Source organism: Manacus candei, unplaced genomic scaffold (genome assembly GCF_025592945.1).
Source record: "Manacus candei isolate 608988 ecotype Guabito, Panama unplaced genomic scaffold, ASM2559294v1 h1tg000113l, whole genome shotgun sequence".
NCBI classification, from domain to species: Eukaryota; Metazoa; Chordata; class Aves; order Passeriformes; family Pipridae; genus Manacus; species Manacus candei.
This window is the reverse complement of record NW_026138161.1, coordinates 611,013-635,632: the sequence shown is the minus strand read 5'-3', so window position 1 is coordinate 635,632 and position 24,620 is coordinate 611,013. Positions and strand designations below refer to the sequence as shown.

The window sequence follows — 24,620 nt, the reverse complement described above, 5'->3', positions numbered from 1 at the left end:
TTTCCGACTTGGCATTCGGTTTTCTTGTTGATTATTATTTTTCGTTTTCTGGGCTTTATTTAGTTACTTTTCTTTTTTTTTTTTAGGCATAAATTCTGCAAATCCTTCGAAGTAAAGGCGACAACGATTTCAATGACGTTTTTTAACGCAGTCTGCTGCGGGACCGGGAGGGAGGTGCGGGCGGGCGGCGGGGGAGCGCCCCGCACCCCGGGTTTGGCTCCCGCGGCCGGGCACTGCCAGCCCCGCTGCTCCGGCCGTGCGGGCAGGCACCGGTGAGCCGGGCCTGCCGCTGCCCCCGCATTGCCATGGCGGTGGTGTCAGATGTCACATTCACTGTCGCTGGATGTGATGGAGATGGCGGAGGTGGCCGCTTTGCTGGAGAGGCTGGCTGCGGGGCTGGAGGCGGCCCCCACCGCCTCCCCGCCGCTCTCCTCCTCCGCTTGCAGCGAGCGCACCGAGCCCTGCGTTAGGACCTGCTGCTGTAGCCTGCAAGGAACCGGCACACACAGCATCACCGCCCGCCCTCCGCACCCCCGGACCCGCCGGCAGCCCCCTGCGACCCCACTGGGGGCTCCCCCGACTTGCACCCCCGAGCTGCTGCCCGCAGCCTCCAGCTCACGCCAGTTACACCAGCGACAGGAGAGAGGAGGAGCTGGGTGGACACTCAGTTTCTCAGGCAGAGCTGAGATGAGAAACTGGGTGCCCACCTCAGGGTCAACCCCGCTCGTCGGCTGGCACACCCGGGGGAAGGCTGTCCCCCTCCTCCGCAGCCTGTCCCCAGACCGGGCCTCATCCGAGCGGTGGGTAATTCCTTGCAGCATCTCCCGGGCGGCGGCTCCCCTCCAGCAGGCCTTACATGCTCCCTCAGCCTACAAAAAGGGGCTGCAGGTGATGGCAGCCGCGTCCCTGACTTGCGGCAGCCCGGCTGAGGGGTGACAACGGGAATTTCCCAGGGATCATGGAGAGGACATAATGGGGAGACTCTGCTCCCTTCCACGCTTCCCGGAGCGTCTGTTTGTGTCACTAGTACTGGGATAACACTGCCCATTTAGAGCTGCGATTTTGTTCTTTAATATGTTTTTAAAGAATAGAAATAAGAGCAATATCCCGAGGAATGTTCGCAGCTGGCTCCAGCAGAGGAACAGGGCATGGAGGCTCTGGCAGGGCCCGCAGAGGGTATGGCCGGCTCTGCTCAGGATGGACGTACCTCAAAGGGGTATCTATATGTCCGGGCAAAACTTTGAAGGGGATTTCTCTCCGCTCAGCCCCAGAACACGGCCCTGAACACTCCAGCTCCCGCCGGGGTCGCGGCGGCTCCGGGCGGCCCCTCTCACGCTCCCTCGCCCCGCTCCCTCCAGGGCGGCCAAGGGGGAGCCGGGGCGGGGACCCTCCCCTATTAAAACCAGGTCATTTAAAACCCCTAGGGTTTTCCCGCTGCTCCTGCTTTATCTGGCTGCATTTCCCGGGGAGAAACGTCCCGGGCTCGTTTCGCCCATCCTCTGCCGGCAGTCTCGCACCGCCCCCCCCACGAAGGCTCGCTAAGGGGGGTTCCTGTGCCCCGACGGGACGGGCAGCACCTTACCTGTTCTTAGCGGCTGCTGCCCTGTCCCTTTGCCTGCGGTTTTTGAACCAGTTGCCCACTTGCGTGGGAGTAAGTCCCGTGGCCTGAGCCAGTTCCCGCTTTTTGCTGGGGTTGGGGTAAGGGTCCTGCAGGTACCACTCCCGCAGCAAATGCCTCGTCCGCTCCTTGAAGCAATGTGTCTTCTGCTCGCCGTCCCAGATGGTGCGGGGCAGCGGGAACTTCTTCCTCACCCGGTACTTGTCCACCGGCCCCAGGGGTCGACCCCGCAGCTTCTCCGCCTCCTGGTAGTGCGCTTCCAGCCAGAGGGCTTGCAGTTTGGCGTGGGACTCCTTGGTGAACTTGTGGTTCTCCAGGATGTGGTAGAGCTCCCGGTAGTTCCCCGTGTGGAAGGCCACGATGGCCCGGGCTCTCAGCACCGACTCGTTCTTGTTGAGCGCCTCGCAGGCCGCGGGGGCCACGGGCAGGGACCAGAGGAAGCGCCCCAGGCGCTCGATGTCCCCGCTCTCCTCCAGGGTCTCGCATACCCCGGCCACCTGCTGCGGGCTGAAATTGAGGATGGGCAGCTGGAACATGGAGGCGGCGCCGGGCTCCGCTCCGCGCTCCGCGCACCCCCGGCGATGCCCGCACGCCCCCGCGGCGGGGAAGGGGGCAGCGGCCCCGGGGCCGCCCCTCGCTCCGCTGCTGCCTCCGCCGGCGCCGGCGGAGCTGCCGCGGGAGGGACGGCGGAGGGCGGAGAGGCGATGGGCAGCGCTCGGCGGCTCCGGAGACTGGGGGCGGTGGGCAGGGGCGAGGCGGAGGAGGATGGAGTGGGAAGGGGGAGGGAGGGTGCGCGGGGGGGGAGGGAGGGAATGGGGAAAAAAAAAAAGGCGGAAAAAAAGAAGAAGCAGCAAGGAAAAAAAAAAAAAAAGAAACCAGAAAAGGCACAAGCGCAGCTCCGCGCCGCCGCCGCGCTGCTGCGGGAGCGGCTGATTCGCTGCGGACTCGGCAGATTGGCTCCCGGGTTTCCATGGCGGGGCTGCCACTCACTGCCAGCCGCTGCCAATCACGGCGGGAGGCCCCGCACCGCCCCACACCGCCTCGCTCCCCGCCCCGCTCCCCGCCCCGCTCCCCCCGGACACCGCGACCCCGCCGCCCTGCCCCGCCGACCCGGGCAGGGCACGGCCGCCCGGCCGCCCCGGGAGCGGCGGGATGCGGGCCGGGAGAGGGGGCTCCCGCCACGGGGTGCTGTCGGCAGGTTCAGGGATAGGACGGCCGGGACCCCACCACCCGCCCCGGTAAAGCTGAGGGGTCCGACCCGGTGATGCTCGCACAGAGCTCGGCGCACCTGCGGGCGGAGAGGGGGATAAAGGCAGAGCTGGGAAATCAGACACAAAAATTGGCCGCATAACAGTGATAATGATTCTGGGAGTGTCAGTGACAATGGATGCAGCGGGAGGACCGCAGGGAGAGCCAATATTTAGGGAAAAACTCTCCCCTTTCCCCCTGTAAGTGACTTCTCATCTTTGTTATGACGAGGAATTATCTGCAAAGAGCCCAGTGCCCTTCCCCGTTCAACTAAAGCTTTATTTATTTATTTTTTTAACGTTTAAAACCTTATTGTTTTCGGCTCAGTGGTCCTGAATAGACGCCGAGAATAGTCGCGAGGAGTGAGAAGTCATTTGTAGGTCAGGAAAGCGACTTAAAGCAGATTTCGGGAATCTTTTGAAATATTGATCACCTCGTAGTGATCATTCCTCCCGGGCTTCTTTCCCCCCGAGCCCCGAGAAAGGGACTGCGGGGCTGGGTGCGAGGTGAGACCCGGACGCCTCTTCGGAGGAGCCGGGCCAGCTCCAGTCGTCTCGGGGTGGGATGAAATCATTTTCTGAGCCGCGAGGATACGTTTTATCTTAATAGAAAATCGGGGAATAATCAAGAAGCCACACTTTATTCTAAATATAGCCGCTCAGTGGCAATTTCTTCCCGGGAACATTAGGGACCATGCTCGGAAAGGCAGCATATATTTTGAATTAAGCTCAATATGTTCTCCCCTCTGCTCTTTGCTATGCATTTTTCTCTAGAATGCTTGTCAAAAAAATCCCTTCTTAATTTGATATCTTGTTATTGTCTCTTCCCCCCTTGTTCTTTTTCCTGATTGTTTTTGTTTTCCTTTCTTCCCTTCTTTAAGAAAGCTCCTTTGCTAGTTGCCCGTAGACCGAAATTAAACAGATTTACATTTTCTCCAATCATTTCTCTGTAGAAATGGAGCCGGACTGAGGCTTGCCGTCTTTTCTTTAGTATCAAGTACAATTTGTCTTTTGCTTGTGAAGATTTGGTAAATCAGAAGGCAGATAGATAGCGCAGATGGTCGGAGGTGTCGGGTCAGATTATGGTACGCCTCAGTACAGTGCTAAGCTCATTCTGACGGAAAACCCTGATATTATTTTCACAGATCTACACAGTTCACTTGAAAAAAACCCTTCGAGCCATTTACATCATTTATGTGAGGCTCACAGCTAGCGGGATGGAAAAGCTTTCAATACTGCTCATTTTCATAAAACCCGACAGAGCTGGGGAGACATAAAAGCACACACAAAACTCACGAGTTCAGAGACACTCCACAGAAACTTAAAAAAGAAAAATAAAAGGAGAGACTTTTCGGCTTCACCTTCACCCAGGTTTGATTTGCCCATCTGCTTAGGGAAAAATAAATAAATATAAATATAATAAATATTTTTTAATAGAGAAGAGGATAATATCATCTATAAATATTGCTGGGTAGAGTCCCCTTCCACCTTTCCGTCCCATCACTGTCCAGTCCATCAGGGAAAAACAGGAATTTTACCAGTTCAACGAAAGATCCCAATTAACCTTTTAGGACAGGAATTTTAAAAGCACCCCAGATCTCCTCGGTATGAGCATCGGGCTTCCCCATCGAGCGGGTGAGAAGGCGGCGACCCCGGCGGCGCCGGGCGCGTCCCCGCGGGCAGGAGCTGCCCCGCTGCCCCCCAGCCCGCCCCGCCGAGCCCTCGGCAGCGTCCCGGGACCGGAATGGTGCAGGAAAACCTCTGCTGTGGGAGAGGTGGAAGAGGGGAAAGCCTGTGTTAATGCCTAGCTAATTTAGAACGGCCAGATGATGATGATGATGGTTACTAATATTACTGAAGGGGTCTTTCTTTTTTTTTTTTTCTTTTTTTTTTTTTTTTCCTCCTTTTTTTAAAGAATGCACATGATCTGGCGAGGGAGTTACTGGGCTGCAGCCTAATGACCATGAACAGAGGGAGACAGGTTCCATAATGAAAGCCAGGACTGTAGGCTAAAGAAATGAATCCTCATTAAGAGCAGCTCGCAGGGGCGAGGGGCTGCCCCCCAGCTCCCCAGCCTTTGTTCCCCAGAAACCGGCCCGGATGGGGCGATGCTGGGAGGGGAGAGGGAGAGAAAGAAAAGGCGACACCGATATGGAACCAGGAACCTTGTGTTAACCACTTAAAGGGTGACCTGAAAAGGGAAAGGGGAAGCCATCCCAGCTCCAATGGTTTTACACCCTCTCCAGCTGGGAACTCTGAGGTCTGTATTTGGGAAATGGCACAGTCTGATGAGATTGGCTTGTCCCTGTCTGGAGAAGGTCCTGGGTGTCCTTGTTCTGTGCCACCAGCGCAGAGAGAGAGAGAGTGATCAGCTCCAACGGGGCCTTTCCATTCCTTTTCCACCCCTCTGGGAATTTTATCCATGGCCGGGACCCCGGCAGGTTCCCCGCCGCTCCGCTGCTCCGCAGGAGCTCTACCACCGGCCCGGGCTGGGATTTCCCGCTGGAGCGCGACCCGCAGCGACCCCCAGGAGCGACCCCATTCCCGTGGGACGCGGTGCCGCGTCCGGGAAAGCCGAGTCTCCTGCGGTGCCCAAGCCCCTGGCTCAGTCCCCGTGTCTTATTAGAGCTGCCTGTGAGCCTGGGGGTGCACTCAGGCGTGTCTGCTTAGTTTCGGCCTTTCCCCACAGTTTATTCTTCCCCCCCCCCCCGCCCCATATAATGGAGACATTACTCGTGACATTAACAGCCGGCAATGACAACTACTTTAATTTAGGTCACGGCTCTGACCCTTGCTACAGGTAGAGTTTACCCTACGTAGATGAACCCACTGGAGAACAAGGAGGAGAACCGCACATGAAAAAATATATATCTCAAAAATACGGCCAGCCATCCATAGCCTCCCGCTGGCCTGCATGGCCGCAGTGTGCTCTCCGGCCTCGGGACAGGGCATATTCTCCCCTCCTTAAAGCAAAAATATGCTAAGCAACATACCTATACGCCTTCATATCAGCAGTTATCAGCTGTCTTGGGTCCAAGAATCTAGGTCTCTGGGGATTATTTATCTAGATGGAGCTTCCAAACGCAGCAGAGGTGCGAATGCATTTTTAAAACATTTGACTGGCGTTAAGTATTGCATTAAAAATTAGCCTCGGTAAGGAGAAGCCCCACTTTAAACTCTCGGTAGGATTGTCGGAGATTTGGGAGTTCATTGAGGGATGCTTGCTGGGAGAGCCGGAGCGCACGCAGTCCCTCGGAGGAGTATCTGGAAAATCTGGGATTTTATGGCCTTGGATGTGTCTGGGCAGGACCCGGCCTGGTGCCGCGGAGCGCTGCGGGACGGGCAGGGCTGGAGCGGGCACCGGGAAGCGGCGCTGATCCCTGCTCTCCCCGCGGCTGGCTCTTACCCCGCTCCCCCGGAGCAGGCGGGAGGGATTGTCAGCCCGAGGACAGTGCCCGCTGTCTCCTATAGAAAAGGTTCCTGGAAATGTCAGCCCCTCCGGGGAGCGGGGACGGGGTTCTCGGGAGCGTTTCCCACCGAGTTATCCGGAACCTTTGGTGGAGGGAGGACCTCAAGCTCAGGATGCTGTGCTGGGGGGTGCTTGGTAGGGAAACGACCCGTGTTTCGATGTGTTTCGCACACTTACCTTATTCTTTTTAAGAGTGCCATGATTGTCAAAATAACAGCCATCAATCACTCATTTTCTTCCTGCGAATAAAGCTACATTTAAAGCTGTGATCTGCTTGACATTAGCAAGAGTGAGCAGGCTGTATCCTCGCTTAAGTTACTGATACCTGTTGAAAGCACCAAAGAGACCCTAAAATGCTGTCGGACAGAGAGAGATGCTCACCCACTTTCCACTCTCACACCGTATATTCATTAAATCTTTGTCCTTCGGCGTATTATTTAGGGTACTTTTACTACGAAGTGTCAGGCCATGGCTGGTATATCTGATGTTAGAATAAAGACGCAATGAAAACTCAAACCCCTCGAATTATTTTGACATGGGTAAGGAAAGACCTTCCTTGTACAGGGCTCTGGTCAAGACCATGGCTGCAAACGGAAAAGATCTACTACCCAAAATTTATCTTTGGTTCTCTCTAGGGTGTAGCCGTGAACCTGGTTTTAAAATCTAAAATCCATCGGGATTTGTTTGGCTGCTGCTTTTACCTGCAGGTAAATACATCTGGCACCAAATCTCCTTTTGCACTGACATTTTCACATGAAATCTTCAATTTGTTTCTGTCAGTTTCTGTCTGGGTTTTCACTGACAATTTCGACAAAAGCAATAAACAAATTCCCAAAGTATTTAAATAAACCTTTCCTTTCCTTTCCTTTCCTTTCCTTTCCTTTCCTTTCCTTTCCTTTCCTTTCCTTTCCTTTCCTTTCCTTTCCTTTCCTTTCCTTTCCTTTCCTTTCCTTTCCTTTCCTTTCCTTTCCTTTCCTTTCCTTTCCTTTCCTTTCCTTTCCTTTCCTTTCCTTTCCTTTCCTTTCCTCTCCTTTTTTCCTTTCCCTTCCCTTTTTCTTTCACATTCAAGTCCTTCAAATATTACATCTTCTTCCGGGATGGAGACAAGGGTTGTCACGAAAACTTATTTAGCAGAGAGCAGGAATGGGGACAATTCTCGTGTTTGGGGGAGGTGAAGAACCAGGGTTAGACACCCTGAGGTAGTGTCGTGCCTAAATGCTCCCGGGGCTGAGACTAGGACAAATATTGTGTCCCGGCTGGTCTGGGTGCTGGCACAGAGCTGGGCTCCAGCCCTTCCTGGAGGTGACTCGCTGTGGATGAAGGCTGCGAGGGAAACAGGGTCCCTCTTTTCTTGTGAGTGAGCTCCTTCTTAGATTTGGTTACCATGTGGGAGTCAGGCACCACCCCGGGCTCGGAAACAGGACTGGGGCCATGGGTGAAGGTTGGCATTTGCTTGGGCTCCGGCATTACAGCGCTGCTTCAGGGAGCAAGTTTATGCCCGAGCAGCTTCAGGAGGACAACAACTTTCCACTCCTTATCCCGATAAATTAGGCAGCGAAGCTTCCCTGCTTTCTTCTGGGGGGATTCGGTGAGGTGTCTCCAGAGACCTTCCCAAACTCGATAATATGTGCTGCTGGGTGCACTGGGGTGCCTTGTCCTCTCTGGGGGTTACTTTGCCCTCTCCATCAGCTGGAGGAGCGGCAATCGGGACTGGGGGGAGCCACCAGAACCACAGGAGAGGGGCATGGAGCCCACCGAGATGCGGAGTGATGGGCCTGGGGGTCTGACAGCGAGAGGGAGTGGGTTTGGGAGCCCTTTTTGATCCCCGAATTGACCACATCTCTTTTCATGGTGCAACCCATTCATCATTGATTAGAGATAATACTATGAAAGAGTCCTTCCTGCTTGCCATCGGTAATGAAAATGTTTGTTTGTGGCTTTGGTTGAGGTTTTTTTCTGTAGGGAAGAAGGAAAAAACAAACACGGTGCAACCAGCGGGACACAGCAGGTGGGTGCAGAGCGATAACGTCGGACGGGAGTCCTTGTAATAAAGAAATGGGTAAAGGAGCTCCGGGGCCCTGACAAGTCCAGGTGGGGACAGTCCTTAGGGGGAATTAACCAGGAAGTCCCTGCCGGCTTTATCCAAAGCCTGTTGAACTGACTGACCACCTTCCGGGTGAACTGGGGTCTCTGAATCTGTGGGAACCTCAGCCTCCCTTGGCACCACTACTTAAATTACCGGGACACCGGGAGGTGTTAATGACCATCAGTGAAGTTACCTGCTGTTAGATTCCCATTTCTAGAAGGTTGGGGGATCTCTAAGAGTCTTTAAGGCAGGACAAAGCTTTGAAGCAACTTCTCCTTGCAAGAACATTCAATGATTTGGGAAGACCGGTTGCAAAACAGCAGCTGCAGAGCCCAAGAGGCATCTAGGAATTAGAGTGTCTCTGGGGAGCAGGACAAGGAGGTGGCTCTCGCCACGGGCAAGGAGATAAGGTGGGAGATGATCCTGGAAAGGACGGAGCCTCGCCACCAGCAGTGTGCACGGAGCAGAGGCCGCAGACATCTGACTTCCAAAAGAACATGCCTCTCTTTCTATTTCCCCCTTTCTCTCTCTCTCTCTTTTTTCTTTCCTCTCCTCATCTCTGCCCTGAAGCCGGGTAGGTCAGCTATTTGTCTTTGAAGCTGCGTTTCTTGTTGGTTGAATTGACTGTTCTGAAAGCAGCGTCGCATCTGACCAACACCGGGACTGCGGGTGGCAGAGACTTTTCTGTTCGTCTCCTCAGCCTTGATCAATTTTCCTGTCCTCCCTTGTTTCATCAGTTCCATTGTTTTCCCTCCGCCTTGTACCCTCCCCTCCAATTTATTTTCTCTTGCTTATTGATAATCTTAAATCCATCCTCTGCCTCAGTAATCTCAACGGGGGGGAGGGGGCGAAAAACCCCCGTGGCTACCGCAGCGTGGAAGGAAGCATCGTGTTCTAGTTTCTTCCGTGCCCGGGCTCTGCATTTTTGCCTTGTAATACTGCACATCGATAAATAAATAAACGCGCACAGTTTTGTGAGCGCAGGTTGTGCTGAGGTGAGCGGCGGCATTCCGCAGCATCCTCAGTGTGAAGCTGCTCCGGGAGGACAAGGGAGATGCTTTTAGTGCTCTTTAAACTGTTTTTTTAATGGTTTTTAGCGCCCTTTTAAACTGTCCGAGGGCCGGGCCCGTGAGGGAAAGAGGGAAGGAAGATTTGGGCTGATCTTCCACAGCTGGGTCAGCAGCACGCGTGGGACCCGGAGGGTGGATAAAGCAAGTTACATTCTGCACCTTCTTTTTTTTGTGCCACACCCCGGAGTGCCTACGTGTGTAATTAACCCTCCCCAGGAGGTTTCCAGGCGATGCCCCGTTCCAGCCACGCTGCCTCCTCTCCCCGCCCGGCTCCCGCCCCTCCTGCGCGCTGCTCCCGGTAGATGGAGCATCCTCATCGCTTTTCGCCCGAAGCCCTCGGAAACGTTGGTCTTTCCCTCATAACTCCCGCTGTTAAAGCAAGAGGGCGGTTTCTGGGGGACAGGCTCCCCGCCGATGTGGCCCTGAGGGAGCGCAGGGCTGCGGCCCGGGAGCCCCTCCGGGAGCCGCCCGTTCACCTGCTGCGTGAACGGCCTCGGCCCCTTCTCCCGGCGGCTGAACCCGCTCCGGGCTTGCCCCACAGCCCTGGCTCCCACCACCTCCGGCACGGCGCGGAGGTGACAAGGTGATACCTGCCGCCCTCTCCGCACCCTTTGATAGGGCTGAGGTGCCCCAGAGAGATGGGGAAGTCCCCCCAGTTTTCCGAGGGGGGCAGCGGGGGTGTTCCGACCCCTTCCTCTGGCGGCCTTTGAGTGAGTCTCTGGACGGCTCCTCGCCCTTTCCCTTGTGGCGAGGGAAGGGGCCACCACGTTCTGGTCACTTCTCCAATGCTGTTGGCCCCCATAATGCAGAGGAGACCCCCGATCGCCCCGTCCCCGTTCTCCTCCTCCGCCGTGAGGGACTCGCTCCCCGGTTCTCGCGCCGCCATTTTGTGGCGCTGCTCCTCAGCCCCCGTGGTATCCCACAGGACAGGGGTTTTCCCCAATTTTTTTGACAAAAAGTAGTTTTAATTTTTGAATCCCAGGATTTATGAGAATAATCTACAGCAATAGCCTTTTGTTTGGTATGTGCCGGACTAAGTGAAATGGGTCAATCCAGTGGATGTTCAGGTCTCCTCACAGGGTTCCGAAAACGGTGTGGCAAAAGAGAGGCAGAGGAGCACATACATTAAAATGAAGTACATTTCAATTTTTTTTTTTCAGTTGAGATGAAAAGTTAGTCTAGAAATGTGAACTCCACAAAATTTCATGAAGAATCAAATAACCAGTTTTTTTCCAGTCGTAAACAGTAATGAATAGCACGGGAGAAATACGGTTTGCTCTCAAAAGAGCCTCGCCGGAATGAAAATTACTTGTATAAAGACAACAGGAATTAATACCGTTTCCCACCCTACAGTTGGTAGAATCGAGCCTTGGATTTTAAGGAAGATATTTACCTCACAGATTGTGGGCATTTTCCACGTTTTAATGAAGAACCCAGAAATGGCTGTTGCCAGATGGGTTTGCTGAGAAGTGGCATTAATGTTAGTGCTGTAATGGCTACAGACTCCATCAGCACTTTGCTTGTGGGTCCTTCACCCAGTGCAGTCTTGTAATATACGAAACTTTATTGCCGCAATTGAATTCCCTATAATTACATCAATGCGGTGCAAAAACGCGAGATGCAAAATAATATTTTTCACCTGGCAGCGTTCTGAATAGCCCCATTAGAAAGAACAGATGCGGCTTGAAGCTGTTTTACCCGGTCCTGTGGGTTACATGTTTATCTTCTACAAAAGTATCAGCTATATATGAGAATTTCCTCTGAATTTGTCATCCTGAGTTGAATAATGGTTTGATGTTACTTTTCTGCAGTAGGTCCAAGGATCAGTCTTTGCTCCAGTCAAATCCTGGAAGACATCAGTTGTCCAAAAATTGTTTCAGGCTGGTATTAACTACTGTTTTTAAAACACCGTTTGTATTACCAGTGCCATTGAATCTCTCAGTCCTTTCTACTAGTGACACCTGTATAGTCTTAATTCACAGCACAGAATAGCATTTGTGATTTGCAGTTATGTTACTTCATTTTAGCAATAACAAGTTAATAATAGAATAAGAAGTATTTTACATATCCATGCTTTCAGAAGCACTATTTTCTTCAACTTCTTACACTTTTCATAAATTGTATTATAAAATTACAGTAAAAAATTTTGAAAAATCGCTGTACTTCTGTTTCTCTCTTCTACGAAAATATGCAAAAGATAAAATTAATTGTAATTGTTTAAGCGATGATATAATAGTCTCTATCTTAATAATACACAGCTATAGAGTCTGCTCTATTGATGAACTTTGTGTTCAGCTCATAAACCAATGAATAGAATTTCCTTGCCCCAATATCTTGCAGTTTTTATGGGAAGTGTCAGAAAAACAACTAGCAAACATTGTTAAACTGTTTCTAGAGAACAGATTTTTAATACATGCTCCAAACTATTTTTTTTTTTTAATCCAAAGGAATTACTTCAGATTTTCTTTCACATCGTGTAAAAGCAAAAATATTCTACATTGACCTGTGGCTTGAGGTAGTATTTCTTAGTATTTTTCTTAGTATTTTCAGAAGATTTTTTTATTTTTTATCTCATGTGTTTCCAGGCACTAGGAACTAGGATTTCAATCTTCTAAATACATTTGGTAAAACTATTATCTGTTTCTCGGAGTTTTTATCGCAGCCTGTGCTAATCCGGTCACTTGGATTAGGTGTTCTGATCCTCCCTTAACTATTAGACAAATTCATTTCTGTCAAACATCCAGCATTTTAAACGCTCCCCCCACCCCCTCCCGCTTCCACAGTCTCAGTGCTGCAGGATGTAGCCTTAATGCCACTTTAGTTAAATTCTGCAGTTGTTTTCTATTCTACTTTATCCTGGATTAGGATCTCATCCTCATCACCGATTTGTCGTGGCTTTACTTCTTTCACTGTGCTGTGGAGGCAGTTAAGTATCAGATAACTTGGCTAATGTTAATGTACCTGAGCTAACGAGCTGCATCCAGAGCGTTCTGATAAACCGTGTTTGCATCCTGTTTAGAAAACTCATTATTCCCCATCTGTTTAAAAACCCATCGCTGAATTTCTGCACCCAGCAGCACTATGCAAACAGAACAGTGAATTTGTAAACAATCTGCTTTCTGTTGTACGAGAGTTCTGTCTTTAATCACACTGAACATATTTACACCTTCTGATTCAAATATACTTTGCGATTATACGGGAGGAGTGTGCAGGAGGGTTAAGGAGCTTTTTCCATCACCAGCACTGCAGTCCATAGGCTTAGTAACCAGCTGGACTACAGGCTACACATTTTGCACACAAACATCTTTTCCTACATCCTTCCTGCCTCTAAGAACATTAAGCCTCTCAAACGTAGAACTGCTCCAGGAGCAGCGCTTCACCTAAATTATAAACCTCCTTTTTTCCAAGCTGTGGTTTAGACTTTCATTGAGTCCCTTACTGCTATCAGTGAGAAACTTGGTTCCACTAACATGGTTTAGACAGTAATTCAAATGCAGTTAAAACTATTTTTTCTCTCTTTTATGTTAAAATGTGTGGTATTGTCTTGCAATTTTGACTTGTTTATTGTATCGATAAGGCTTTTGACTGTGTAAATCCCTGAACTGCATTTTCCTTTTGTAGTTTACACAATGAGTGACAAACTTCTGACCAATTTGGGCAAACTTCTGGTCGAGCTTGGTAGGTCGTTATATCATATATTTTTAATTAATAATTACTCATACAGTGCATGTAATGATGTTTTCTGCTTTAAACAGTTGTATTAACTTCAAGAAAATGTATAATATTAAGATTTTGATCTTTACCTACATAACGTTTTGCTAGCTTGGAGGTTATGGACGGGGTAGTAACAGCTATTTAATAGTAAAATTGCTATTTAGATATTTTGTTAAAATAATTGTTAATCAGAGTTTGTGCAATTAATGCTGCACAGCATATGTTTGTTTCTCAGCTCAACTCATATATATATATACGTATATGTATGTATATACATGCAAATATATATATGTGTTAATTTTCTTCTTAAGCTTTCCAGGTAGAACAAGGTTCTTTTGCTAAGGAACGTGTGAATCAACAGATAAATTGTGAGTAGTGATAAATTACCATTTTATTGCATTCTGAACACTGATTTTGTTTCACTAGTCTCGGGACATGTTCTGTGTCTCGGGGACGGAAGCAAGCTGAACAATGAGAGCTGTCCCGTGTCCTGCTCTCACCCTGCCTCATCTTTTGCCATCAATACTTGCTCATTCTCCCCAGCAGACTTTGCTTTAGCCCACGACTTTTAGCTGACGCCGTTCAGCTGCCTCATGGACAGCCAGTTTCATGCTGCGCCATTTCCTGCTCCGACTCTGCAGCTCCTCACAGGCACTGGCAGCTCTTTGATTCAGCTGTGCTTGCTCAATACATCTGCCACTTGCCTCCCTTTCTTTCTGCATGTTTTTTGTTCTTTCCAGATTTGGACCTCTGCCTCACTGCCTCTTCTCTCTTTCTGTTTGCTTAAAATAATGAAAGTTCTCTCAGTTGCTACTACCTACTCAAGCCTGGTACTTCTTTATTTATTTATTTTTTTTTTTTTTTTGCAATTAAGCAGCTGGTTATTTTATTTGAAATTCAAAACAGTAAACCCAAAGAGAAAATCTTGCTCCACATCAAATTTCCACACACCCCCAGGACTTACACACTGGCTTTTTTTAACCGTGCTACTATGTACTAACTTATAGGAATGTCTGGAGAATAGTTTCTCTACCACAACCAATGTGAGGACATCTGTCCTCACCACTGGTACTTCATAGGTAGATATTGAAGCTCATAACCTCCAAGAAAAAGAATAAGAGAAAATTCTGGTCTAACGGGTATTCTTTTTGATTATAACATTTCTAATGATCTTCACTGATATATCTGAGAAAGTACTTATTCATTAAGAAGATTGTCATTATTAAATTGAAGCATCTTAAACATAAAACCACCTGTAACACTAAATCTGGCACACCTAGAGGTCTGGTTTAACTCTTCAGTCACATAACTGAACTGCAGACTTGAGGTTTTTCTCAACATTTATGCAGGCTTAGGGTAAATGGTCCTGTTCTTAGGGAAAATCCAAAGACTGTGTGGTAGCATGGTATAGCTGCTTGTGTTCAGTTCAGAGATGCCTAAATATCTGTAAACTCACAGCCAACACTCAGGCTTTTAACAGTTTGGGTTAAATCTTTCAAAAACTTACCAAAAAATAGTGACACTGATGTAATTTTGTCTCTGTGTGAGTATTACTTGGCAGAAGAACAGCTGTAGCATTCAGCCTCGGACTGTTGGTGTGAGATTCATCAGGCTAATTGGATACAGTCCCTTTCTTTCCAGTGGAGGGAAAAGGCACTTTTAGGGTGTGATTTATCTTATCCTGAAGAAAGAGTTTAAAGTAGGTTAGGTAAAGTAAGCTTTAAAAATGTCAGCTTGTCTCTGCTGGATGTAGCTGCAGCCATGAGTGTCTAGTTCTGAAGTAGGTGCCTGCACTGTAAAGTTGGGTGAGATGGATCTCACCCACCAGGTCCTTGGGAAAGCAAAGGGTGAGTTGAACAAATCACAGAGGTGCTCATCTCTAGAAAATACTAAATGAAATGTCAGGTGCATATTTTGTTAATATAGTTATGTCTTGGTAAATCTCAAAAAGTCATCTATGGGATACTGCCACATACATGTGTGTGATTGAATTCCATCTAGGGTCACCTGCTCTGGCATTTAGTGCTTCAGGGTGGCAGTGATAGCAAGGGATGATTTGTGAAAGCTTGTATGAAAAAAAAAAGAAACAAGAAACAGAGAGAAAAATGAAGTGCACCAAGCTGTGCTCGTTGCATTGCAAGGTGAGCAGGCATGACAGCTCTCACAGCTTTTACTTGTGAAAGAGAACTGATCATGTTCAGCAACATGGACTCTCTCCTAACCACTCACTCAGAAAGTGTTATCAGCTGTCTGCTCTCAGAAAAGGCAGAATTAAGTTTGCCTTCAGCATCTCCACAAAGTCCTTGAGAATTTGTCATTCGAAAGCTTTTTTTTATTAATTAACCTGTGTCCTGTATTAATGTATCATACACCTTGAGTAAAATTCCTTTTTATTTTATTTTATCTGTTTCTGTTTTCTGCTAATTGCTTATGTGCCTTTAGTGATGTTTTTTATTTTTCCTTTCTTGTAGTCAGCTTTCCCATTCAAAACGTTTGGGTTTCTGGACTTCTGTAAGAGAAAACAAATGTTTGGAAGAGTGTCCTGGTTCCAGCCAGGACAGGGTTAATTTTTGTCGTAGTCAGAAGGGGCATGGCCAGGATTCCAGGTTATTTTATACCTTTCTTTAGGGGGAACCAGGTGGTTTGAAGTGTTTCAGAGGGAACACTAAATTGGGGAATACCATTCCTAAAACACAACAAAGAGACATTTATCTTTAGCAACTTTTGCATTTCAATCAGTCTCCCCAGTTGGAAACATTCATGAGGGCAAAGTGCCTTTACCTTGGTTTCCCTGTGTGCTACTTAACAGTGTCTGCAGATCCTGAGGACTGCAAGAGCTCAGCTCTAACTGTCCAGAGTGCTTTGCTTTCTGCCACTCATTGTTACTTCAGTTTTCTACAGAGTGGGATTCAGAAGCAGCACAAATAATTACTTTTGCTTCCAAACCCAATCTCATAACAAAGGTACTCACCATGCAGCTGAAACTCCCTAAGTTTTGACTCCCTTTGTTGTTGCTTTGCTTAATTGCAGGCTGTCCACTCACCTGGCAGTATGGAGATTAAGTATTTTGGGAGAAATTTTTCATAATTCTGAGTGTAGGTTTTATATTTCGTGGATCTGTTGAATGTTTATTTTTTTATTTTTAATTTTAGCATATACTGCAGAATTCGCAGAAAAAAAGGATAAAATTGCTAAGTTGGAGGAAAATATAAAGAATGGCAATGAGGAAATAGCTGATTTGAAAAAGCAACATGAGAGCAGTAAGAAGAACTGTAATGTGTAAGTAGAGTTTAGGCTGGACTCTGAGTTATGCCTGGCAATAAGGAAGTCGGTGGGGAAGTAATGGAAAAATATGTGTGTGTCTGTGTGTGTGTTCTGACAGGAGTGATGTTGAAAACTTTAGGATTCCCCTATTTTTTTCAAACTGTAAATCTTAAGTAAAAAAAAATGGCAGTATTACCCATCCCCTGAGAAAGTTAATCATAGAAAATCAGACTGCATTTAATTTCAGATTAATTTTTTATTAGAATCAGCAGTTTTCAGAGATCATAGGTACTGTCTTTGCAGCATGCTAAAGTATTTATGTAGTAAGGTAATAGAAACATAATTTTTCTATATTTGGACACATCTGAGCTCTGTCAAATTTGAACACTAAGAGTACTCTTAAAAAAAAAAAGTCTTCCTGACACATCTCTGTGTGCTTCTACTAGCAGATTTTAGTATAATTTTTGCTCCATGCTGCTGAATTGTTCTCCCAGGCACACTCTTTTGGTGAATGCAATGGGCTGCTGTTCACACTTTTCTTTACATAAATTTTTGTGTCAGATTATCAGTGCAAGTTTTAGATGCAGATCACTTGTGGATCTTAGTAATTAGAAGCTTTTCAAGAAGCAGTTTGGTTGCAAGGAGTTTTTTCTTCCTGACACATAATGTTTTGTTTTCAGAAATGGAAATCTCAGGTGTTTGTAGGGGTAGCTAAAAAGGCAAATCTGTATTTGACTCTACAGAGGGTTTGGCCCAGGTGATAAAATCCACCCCAGTGTTCATCTCTCCACAATCTTTCTAGTTCCTCAGCAGCTGAAGTGATGATTTCTTGGCAAATTCTGTTTTGTTTTCTTGCAATTCTATATCTAAAGGTAAGTATTCAATAAAAATATCTATAAAATACATTTGAATTTTTTTTGTTGTTTTGGATGTGAATGGAGAGTGTGGGTGTTTCTAAAATAAAGAAGGAAGTAAATATGGCATTAGGGTCCTTTCTGGTTTCATTTTGAACCCTCAGAAAACAGAAAGAATTAAATCATTAGTGAATGAAGTGGTTGTAGTGGCTGGCTGTTTGAATGGATAACCATACCATACTTGTTTGTAGCTTTATCATAAAAAGGGTTAGGAAAAAAATTGACCTTGGCAAGAAAATTCCATTTTTCCATCACATTCTTGCCCCCAATGGAGGATAAAATGAACACTTATGTAAGGTTATGAAACTACTCACACCACTTCCTTTGATATCTTTTTTGCAAATCACAAACTGTTAAATGATGCAAATGAAAAAAAAATGGATTAAAAAAATTAAGGGTAGAACTAAGGATCTGATCTAAATTTTAATCGTTGAATTCACTGGGTTTTGGCTCAAGTCCTGCAAAGAATAATTAATGGCATTAGTGTAAAGAGACTGAAAATGAGAAGTGACTCATTAATGAATACATGTATTCATAGAAGGACAATGCTTGCAGAAGAGTAGAGGCTTTGTGTCTTAAATTATTGGAAATGTCATTTAACAACACACTGAAAACTGCAATAAACAAGCCCTAGTTGTAAGATCAGACAATTAGAGCACTTACACAGTAGAATCATCCTAAACTTCTAAAATTTATTCTAGTTGACACTCCATCTATACTGGACATGATTCTAATGTTGGTTTTGCAAATTCAAATATTGTTTTGGAGTCACAATCACCCTCTCAGCTGACTAATTGCCAGTGATGCTCAATAGAGCTCTCAAAGAAACAGTGTTTTGTCTGGGTTACTAGACATGATCATGAGTGTATTGAAGCAGATTAGAAGACTTTGAACAAAATAAAGGATTCTTATATTCAACAAGTCTATAGAAAATATGATATATGAGACAGATACATTGGAATAATACCGTGTTTTCTAAAAGAAATCCATATTGGTCTATGTAACAAAGAACTGGCTCAAAATGAGCCAAATGAAACATATGTTTTTAGACAAGTGGTGACATTTTGCTAATATTTAGTTTCTTGAATGATTCAAACTGTAAATGTTGATCCCAGAGCAGTAAGAAGTAGTGAAATACTTCTGGTGGAACCTATTTCAATTTTATTATTTCTCTTACAGTTTTTAAATTTGGGTGCAAGGATGGTGGGATTTCATGGAAATAGAAAAAACATAATAAGAAAAAAAGCCGGATGAGCTCAAAATGTTGTTGGTTTGGAAAAGAAATCGTTGTCTTGTCCCTCCAGCCAAACTACCAAATGACAGGATAATGTTATTGCTCACAGATTAGTGTGGACAAAGATTTTTCTTTATACCCTGGCTGATGAAAGGAAGGACACATAAATGTGATGTGATCCCTGGAACAGTGATGCATTTAGCAAACTGGTAGATGAGCTACTTGAATCCTGCATATCTTGTTGTGCTCACAAACCAGTGTCCTTGTACTGTGTGTTTTTTCCATGTCTACAGAGTAACTGTGAACACATGTAAACATGGTTTGTACTCTGATAAATAAAAGCTTTTTGACTTTTATATCTCTTGGATACTTTTTCCTCCAAAGAAAGGGATGGGGGCTTCTGAGTAGAAGAAGAAGATCACAGTGTTGGTGTGCCAGCACATTTTTATATAAGTATGTTGGTTTCTGCTTTTTAAAAAATCTGACCCTTTAGAAATTCAGCTTTCTGCTGCATTTGCAGTAGATATGACGAAGTAACATTTTTGTAGTTACATTTTTAATCACCAGTGGTGTCAAACAATTAGTGCCCACAGTGCTAAATTTCCTGAGAGAGGCTGTCATTCCTCAATGAGCTGTTTTGTTGACAAACTTTACTGCTGTTATAGATGTTGGTTGTGTCTTGTGCTGTCTCATCACCTGGAGTTCAAGATTATTTGACTTCAGTTCAGCAAATTAATTGCCAGATCTTTGCTCTTTATTTATTTCCTTGATGAAAATTGCAGTAAGTCAGCTGTTACTGAAGCCTCTGTTTTATTCTACCTTTGGAGTGATTGTTCAAATGGACGTTCATACTTCGGGTGATTGGATGTCACAGACCCTCCAGCTTTGAACCATGGGGCACATTCATGTCCAAAAATGCCCTTTACTTCCCCTACTCATGGCTGTGCAGTGCAAAGTGAGCTGTATGTCCTCAGCTGCTCTCTGAATTATTTGCTTTTTTCAATTGCAGCCTTGTTCTGTGTTGCCATTTCTCCCCTCCTCTTTGTCCATGTAACTGTATCTCTGCTGTTCCAGATTCACTTGGTCTCGTCAGTCCTAATGGATTTTTCCTTCTATTTCTTCAACATTTAGCTTTGATATTATCTATATATGGGTGTTCTGTGTACATCTCCTAGGACAGATAGCTGCTCTCAAACTTCACTGTAGGTGTTAGTGCTGCCTAGGACAGCTTGCATTCTGGACTAAGGCTGAATATATAGATCCCTTTCAGTCCTGGCTAGAGAGAGGGTATGCTAATTTTTTCTATAGTAGATTCCACTGGAGGGAGCATGTAATTTCTTTTCATTGGCAGTAGGATCTCTGTCCCACTCCGGCCCAGCCTCTCCACATGTTCCTTACACTATTTTTTTTTTTCAGGCAGGATTCTTTCTTTTCAAACACCTTTTTATATGCCTCTCCTTAAGTTCACATCTGAATTTCACTGGAATCAGAAAGTCTATCTGTCTCTCTTTCTAATATTCCCACACCCAGGGAAGAGGTATCTCTAGTACCTGGGTGTTGAGAAAGTACTGTTAGTTTAGTAGTCAAAAGTATTCCATGAAGCTGCTGTGCTTTCAGTACCTTCCACAGCATCCTGCTCTAGGAAAATCACTTTGGTGTTTTCTGAGCAGCACTGGCTTAGCAAATGGAGGGAATTCTGTTTGTGGCTGCTGCTTGCATTTAGGTGTGGGGTGGGTGTTGCTGATACTGATGAGAATGAAGTTCTGGGCATCTCCAACAAGAAGATTGTACATATCTAAAGGATTTACTCATGGTGCTCTGCTGAGTACCAAATAAGTGGATTTTGATCCCTCATTGCTTAGCACTAGGTTCCAAAAAACTGTGTGAAGCCCATTCCATTCATTCCTTAAAAACTGCTTTGTAATCTTAATTATTTTTATATATCTATTTTAATGAATTTGCAACTTTAAAGTCTTAACAAAATAAATATATGGATGTGAAAGACTTCTGTACTAAACCCACTTATGTTTGACTTTCAAAACATTAATGAATTATTTGTTCTAATAAGCTACTGAAGTAACTTGACATCTTATTTTTTGAATGGCTTTTTATTAGAAAAGACCCCTAATATGCTTTCTATTTTTTTTTAACTTTCTCCACAGTTGGAAGCCCACCTATAAAATTCTTGGCAAACATGAAGAATATGTGAAAAATGAACTTGAAGCTTTAGAGGAAGCTACAGAAAATGAGAGGTATCTGTGGTCACATGAGATGAGGTTTCTTATTAACCTGACTAAACCCAGCAATCTGCATCACAACTTGGTGTAAACTTTACAGGACAATATGAGTGACAGAATAACTAAAAGGATTTTTTGGCTTGCATTATTATGAGGTCATATCTTATTTTGTAGTTACCAATGGAATAGGATACAATATGGATTCTTCAGTTGCTTCCCAAATGCCTATTACAATTTTTCAGAACATTGTTCAATTGGCTACTGTTTCAAGAGAAGCTCAAGAAGTAAAGACAATTTTTTCAGCTAACAATTAGAAGCATCCAGATAGTTTCATGCTTTTCTTTATTTTGGAATACGAATTGTAGATGATTATTAGAATGTGCAAAACCAAGTTTTTGTGTACTGCTGTCTATTTTTCAAAATAAACACAAAGCATGCAAATGCAGTTCTGTTCAGTAAGTGTCACCTCAGGTGTTTCATCTTCATTAATTATATTCTGCAGTCAAAAGAAATTATGAATTGTGCAATGTAGCTGCCTACATTCAGTGAGACCAAGAGCAGTCCCTGAAGATTTTCACTGAAAGGTTCCAAATGTGCTGTGCCAGAGTAGCCCTCCAAAGTTTTGTTTAAAAGGGTAAAACAGACCTTGATTTTAGAGAGGCTGCTCACCTCACTGATCTGCACGTGAGGGGGAAGAGGCTCCTTAGCCCTGCAGTGCAAAAGTCACGGCAGACCCCTCTAGATATCCAAATACCAGTTTAGAGTCCCAGATTTAGGTGATTTAAAATGTTGGCTTTGGGTCTTTTGTAACTGTTCTTTCTGCCAGTTGCCCAAGACAGCAGAAACAGCATGCCTGATAGCCTTTAATTAACTCAGTTAGTAGCTTATCTGTCTTCTTCCTGTTCAGAGCTCTAAATTTGGTGAAAAATAAGGCTAAATTGGCTTTCTATGAGTATATGATTAAGCCATTTTGGCTTTCACTAATTTGAGCTGACAAGCCAAAGAAGCATTACTTTTAAATTGCTTCTTTAGATAACTAGTTTCAATTCCAACATGAAAGTGTTTGATCTGTTTTCCTAAGCTTAATTATAAGACATCATGACTAAAAATCATGAAATAAATTTAATTCATATATTTTTCAAAACTTTTCCTCAGATACAATCCCTCTGCACTGAAGCATTTGATGATATGCTCAAGTCAGCTAAATGTGCATTCAGCAAGTTCTAAATATTTAAATTAGGAAGAAAAATCAGTATATTTAGAACTTTATGAGCTGAATGTGCTTTTCAACTTGGGAGTTGTGGGCACTCAGGACATGCTTCTTTAGATGGAAAGATGTTTTTAAAAGATGGGCAGATCAGTTTGTATTTAATTAGGCACTTATGTAGGTTTTACAAACGTTCCGCATTTTTTCATTGTTGTTGGTTTCAAGAACATAGAATAATGCTCATATGAACTGGAAGTTTATCCTGAAAAAAGTGATCTGAAGAAGGAAAGAGAAATAAATTGCCATCTGCATAATGTTTAGGGTGTTTGTGAGCACTGCCCCTTTCCCATTGCAATTAGATTGAAACTTTTTCTAATGACTTTAATGTGAACAGTGCTGAATTCTAGATACTTTTGTGTTATCTGCACAAACTGTAAGATGTAAATTACTTAGGAAAAATGTTAAAAGCAGTGACAATTTCTTAAGACTACTGCACTATATATGGCCATAAATATTAATCTGAGAAAAATAGATTCTGGGAAAAGAATATAAAGTTTTAGGATTACATTCAGAAGCTTGAAATGTTATCTACTACCACAAATTATTTTACTTATTTATATTGTTTAAATTTATTTGTAACGTATTCTAAATTTTATGTTAGCAAATTTTTTTTTTCCTCAGCTAGTTTTGTAGCATTTATTTAATTAAACAGAATTGAATATTTTTCATCTTTCATACCTGGGAAATTTTGTACATTATACAGAAATATCAAGTAAATCAAGAAACTTAGATTCCTGAGACCACTTGTGTAGAAAAACAGACAGATTAGTGTAATTTTCTATGTGAATTTTGGGAAGTGTCAGCTCCTAGGTTTCACAGTGTTGACCTACCACTTCTTTCCCCTAAAGTGTATTGAACTTCAATCAGTTTAACAGGAACCAGTTCCTGCAGTGTAGTTTGATCTGAAAATTAAAATCTTCCTGGTTTTTACCCCGTGACTTTTGTTTTCCTTCTGTAAGAGCAGAATTTTCTAGCACTGAGTCAGGACACGAGTTTTTCTCTCTCCCATTGTCTGGGGCTGCCAGCGGGCAGCCAGGACTGACAAATGCAGCCTTTCAGTCCTGCTGCAATTAAGTGATTAGTAAAAGTTTGAGGTAAAATGTGTTCCTTAGAGAGAAATACTGTCTGCTTTGCAAGCAGAGAGAGCTGTTCCTTAATGCAGCCTCTATTCATGGGGCAGGTAAAGAGATGGCTCTCTGGCTTTAGTTGCTGTTATGAACCATAATTTTTTCCATAAAGGAATTTCTTGCTAATCTACTGGTGTACTAATAACTTTATATTTTTAGATTTCTCCCTCTGTATTTCTCACCTAACCTTTTCCTACAGGATGACATTTCCTTTACCTTCTGTGATTTTATATTGGCCTATTGTAATATCAAGGAACTCTGTGTATTATTTCTTTCCCAATTAAATGACTATTTAGTGTTAACAGTGTATGCTGGATGTCTGTAGCTGTGATACCTCTTTATTAACATACCTCATTTATTAACCTCTTTATTAACTTCATATTCTTTTCCCAAAATCTGTTTTTCACAGAGCAGTATTTATGGCCATCCATAGTATAGTGGCCTTAAGAAATTGTCACTACTTTAAACATTTTTCCTAAGTAATTTATATCCAGCTGTGATACCTCTTTATTAACATCTGCCATCTGCAGAAACACTCACCATCATGCTCTTATTATGTATTTTGCACATGCCTAAATTTTATGCTTTATGTGATGAGTTGCATCCTGTTACTTCTGGTATTTGTTAGTTTTTACAGTACAATTTTTTAAAAAGCTGATTGAGAGTTTTATAAGAATGTCATGAACATTAATTGATGTTACCTACCTTAGTAACTCATAATGTGTGCTCACATGATGCCAGTGAAATTATATTAGTGTAACATTAATTTACAGGGCAGCCCTACAAGAAGCTGAGCATTCTGGCTCTTTGCCATTTAAATATTTAAGTGTTTGCTTAGCCTTAAGTGTGAATAGTCCTATTGTTTTAGTGTGACTCATATGTGTGTTTAAGGCTTCCCTGAGTCAGACAGAGATTACTCAGCATCTCCTTGGAGGCAGCTCTTAGTCCAGTGGTGCATCAGGCTGCTCTAAATATGGGGTGTTTGGCCAAATTCTCTTTAACTGTAAGTTAAACTGAGGGAGTTGTGCCAATAAACACCAGCAGAGGCTTTGGCCTGAAGTGAGTTTCGTGATAATGACACAGGAAAAAATATGTTTGTCATCTGCCAGGCTGACTTTGAATGTGCTGTGGTCTACATTCCTTTCAGAACAGTGAGGTTTGACTGGTTTTTACATCACAACTGTGTTCTTTTTTACATACAACATAGTATTCCTTGAAAATAGCTAGAAAATAAAAAATAAAACCAAAGAGTGGCATATTAAATATAATCTGACTTTTTTTTTTTCCCATCAGAGCTGATGCCATAAACTAATAGGTTTTTTTCCTTATGAACAATGACTTCATGTGAAAAAAAAATTAAATTATGTGTATAT

The 24,620-nt window shown here is 44.5% G+C and overlaps 2 protein-coding genes across 7 annotated transcripts in view; one reads left to right on the top strand and one right to left on the bottom strand.

Annotated features, from left to right (window-relative positions):
- Nucleotides 1–292: 292 nt before the first annotated feature.
- Nucleotides 293–2,321, bottom strand: SIX6 (SIX homeobox 6). The gene is made up of 2 exons (XM_051769933.1): nucleotides 1,583–2,321; nucleotides 293–486 (listed from the first exon to the last, which is right to left on the bottom strand). Exons 1-2 carry the CDS (start codon nucleotides 2,152–2,154, stop codon nucleotides 318–320), a joined length of 741 nt encoding a protein of 246 aa, XP_051625893.1. The 5' UTR covers nucleotides 2,155–2,321; the 3' UTR covers nucleotides 293–317.
- A 5,085-nt stretch (nucleotides 2,322–7,406) lies between these two features.
- Nucleotides 7,407–24,620, top strand: part of CUNH14orf39 (chromosome unknown C14orf39 homolog) — a 36,280-nt gene continuing 19,066 nt past the window's right edge. Inside the window, exons 1-6 of one of the 6 annotated variants that reach the window (XM_051769875.1) lie at nucleotides 10,135–10,511; nucleotides 11,302–11,370; nucleotides 13,112–13,168; nucleotides 13,516–13,572; nucleotides 16,357–16,483; nucleotides 20,779–20,868. In XM_051769875.1, coding sequence (XP_051625835.1) covers nucleotides 10,478–10,511; nucleotides 11,302–11,370; nucleotides 13,112–13,168; nucleotides 13,516–13,572; nucleotides 16,357–16,483; nucleotides 20,779–20,868 — 434 coding nt within the window. In that variant the 5' untranslated portion in view covers nucleotides 10,135–10,477. Of the gene's footprint in view, nucleotides 9,416–9,603; nucleotides 10,074–10,134; nucleotides 10,626–11,301; nucleotides 11,371–13,111; nucleotides 13,169–13,515; nucleotides 13,573–16,356; nucleotides 16,484–20,778; nucleotides 20,869–24,620 lie in introns of those variants that run through there. The other 5 variants (XM_051769881.1, XM_051769880.1, XM_051769877.1 and 2 more) reach the window with 5 other exon arrangements.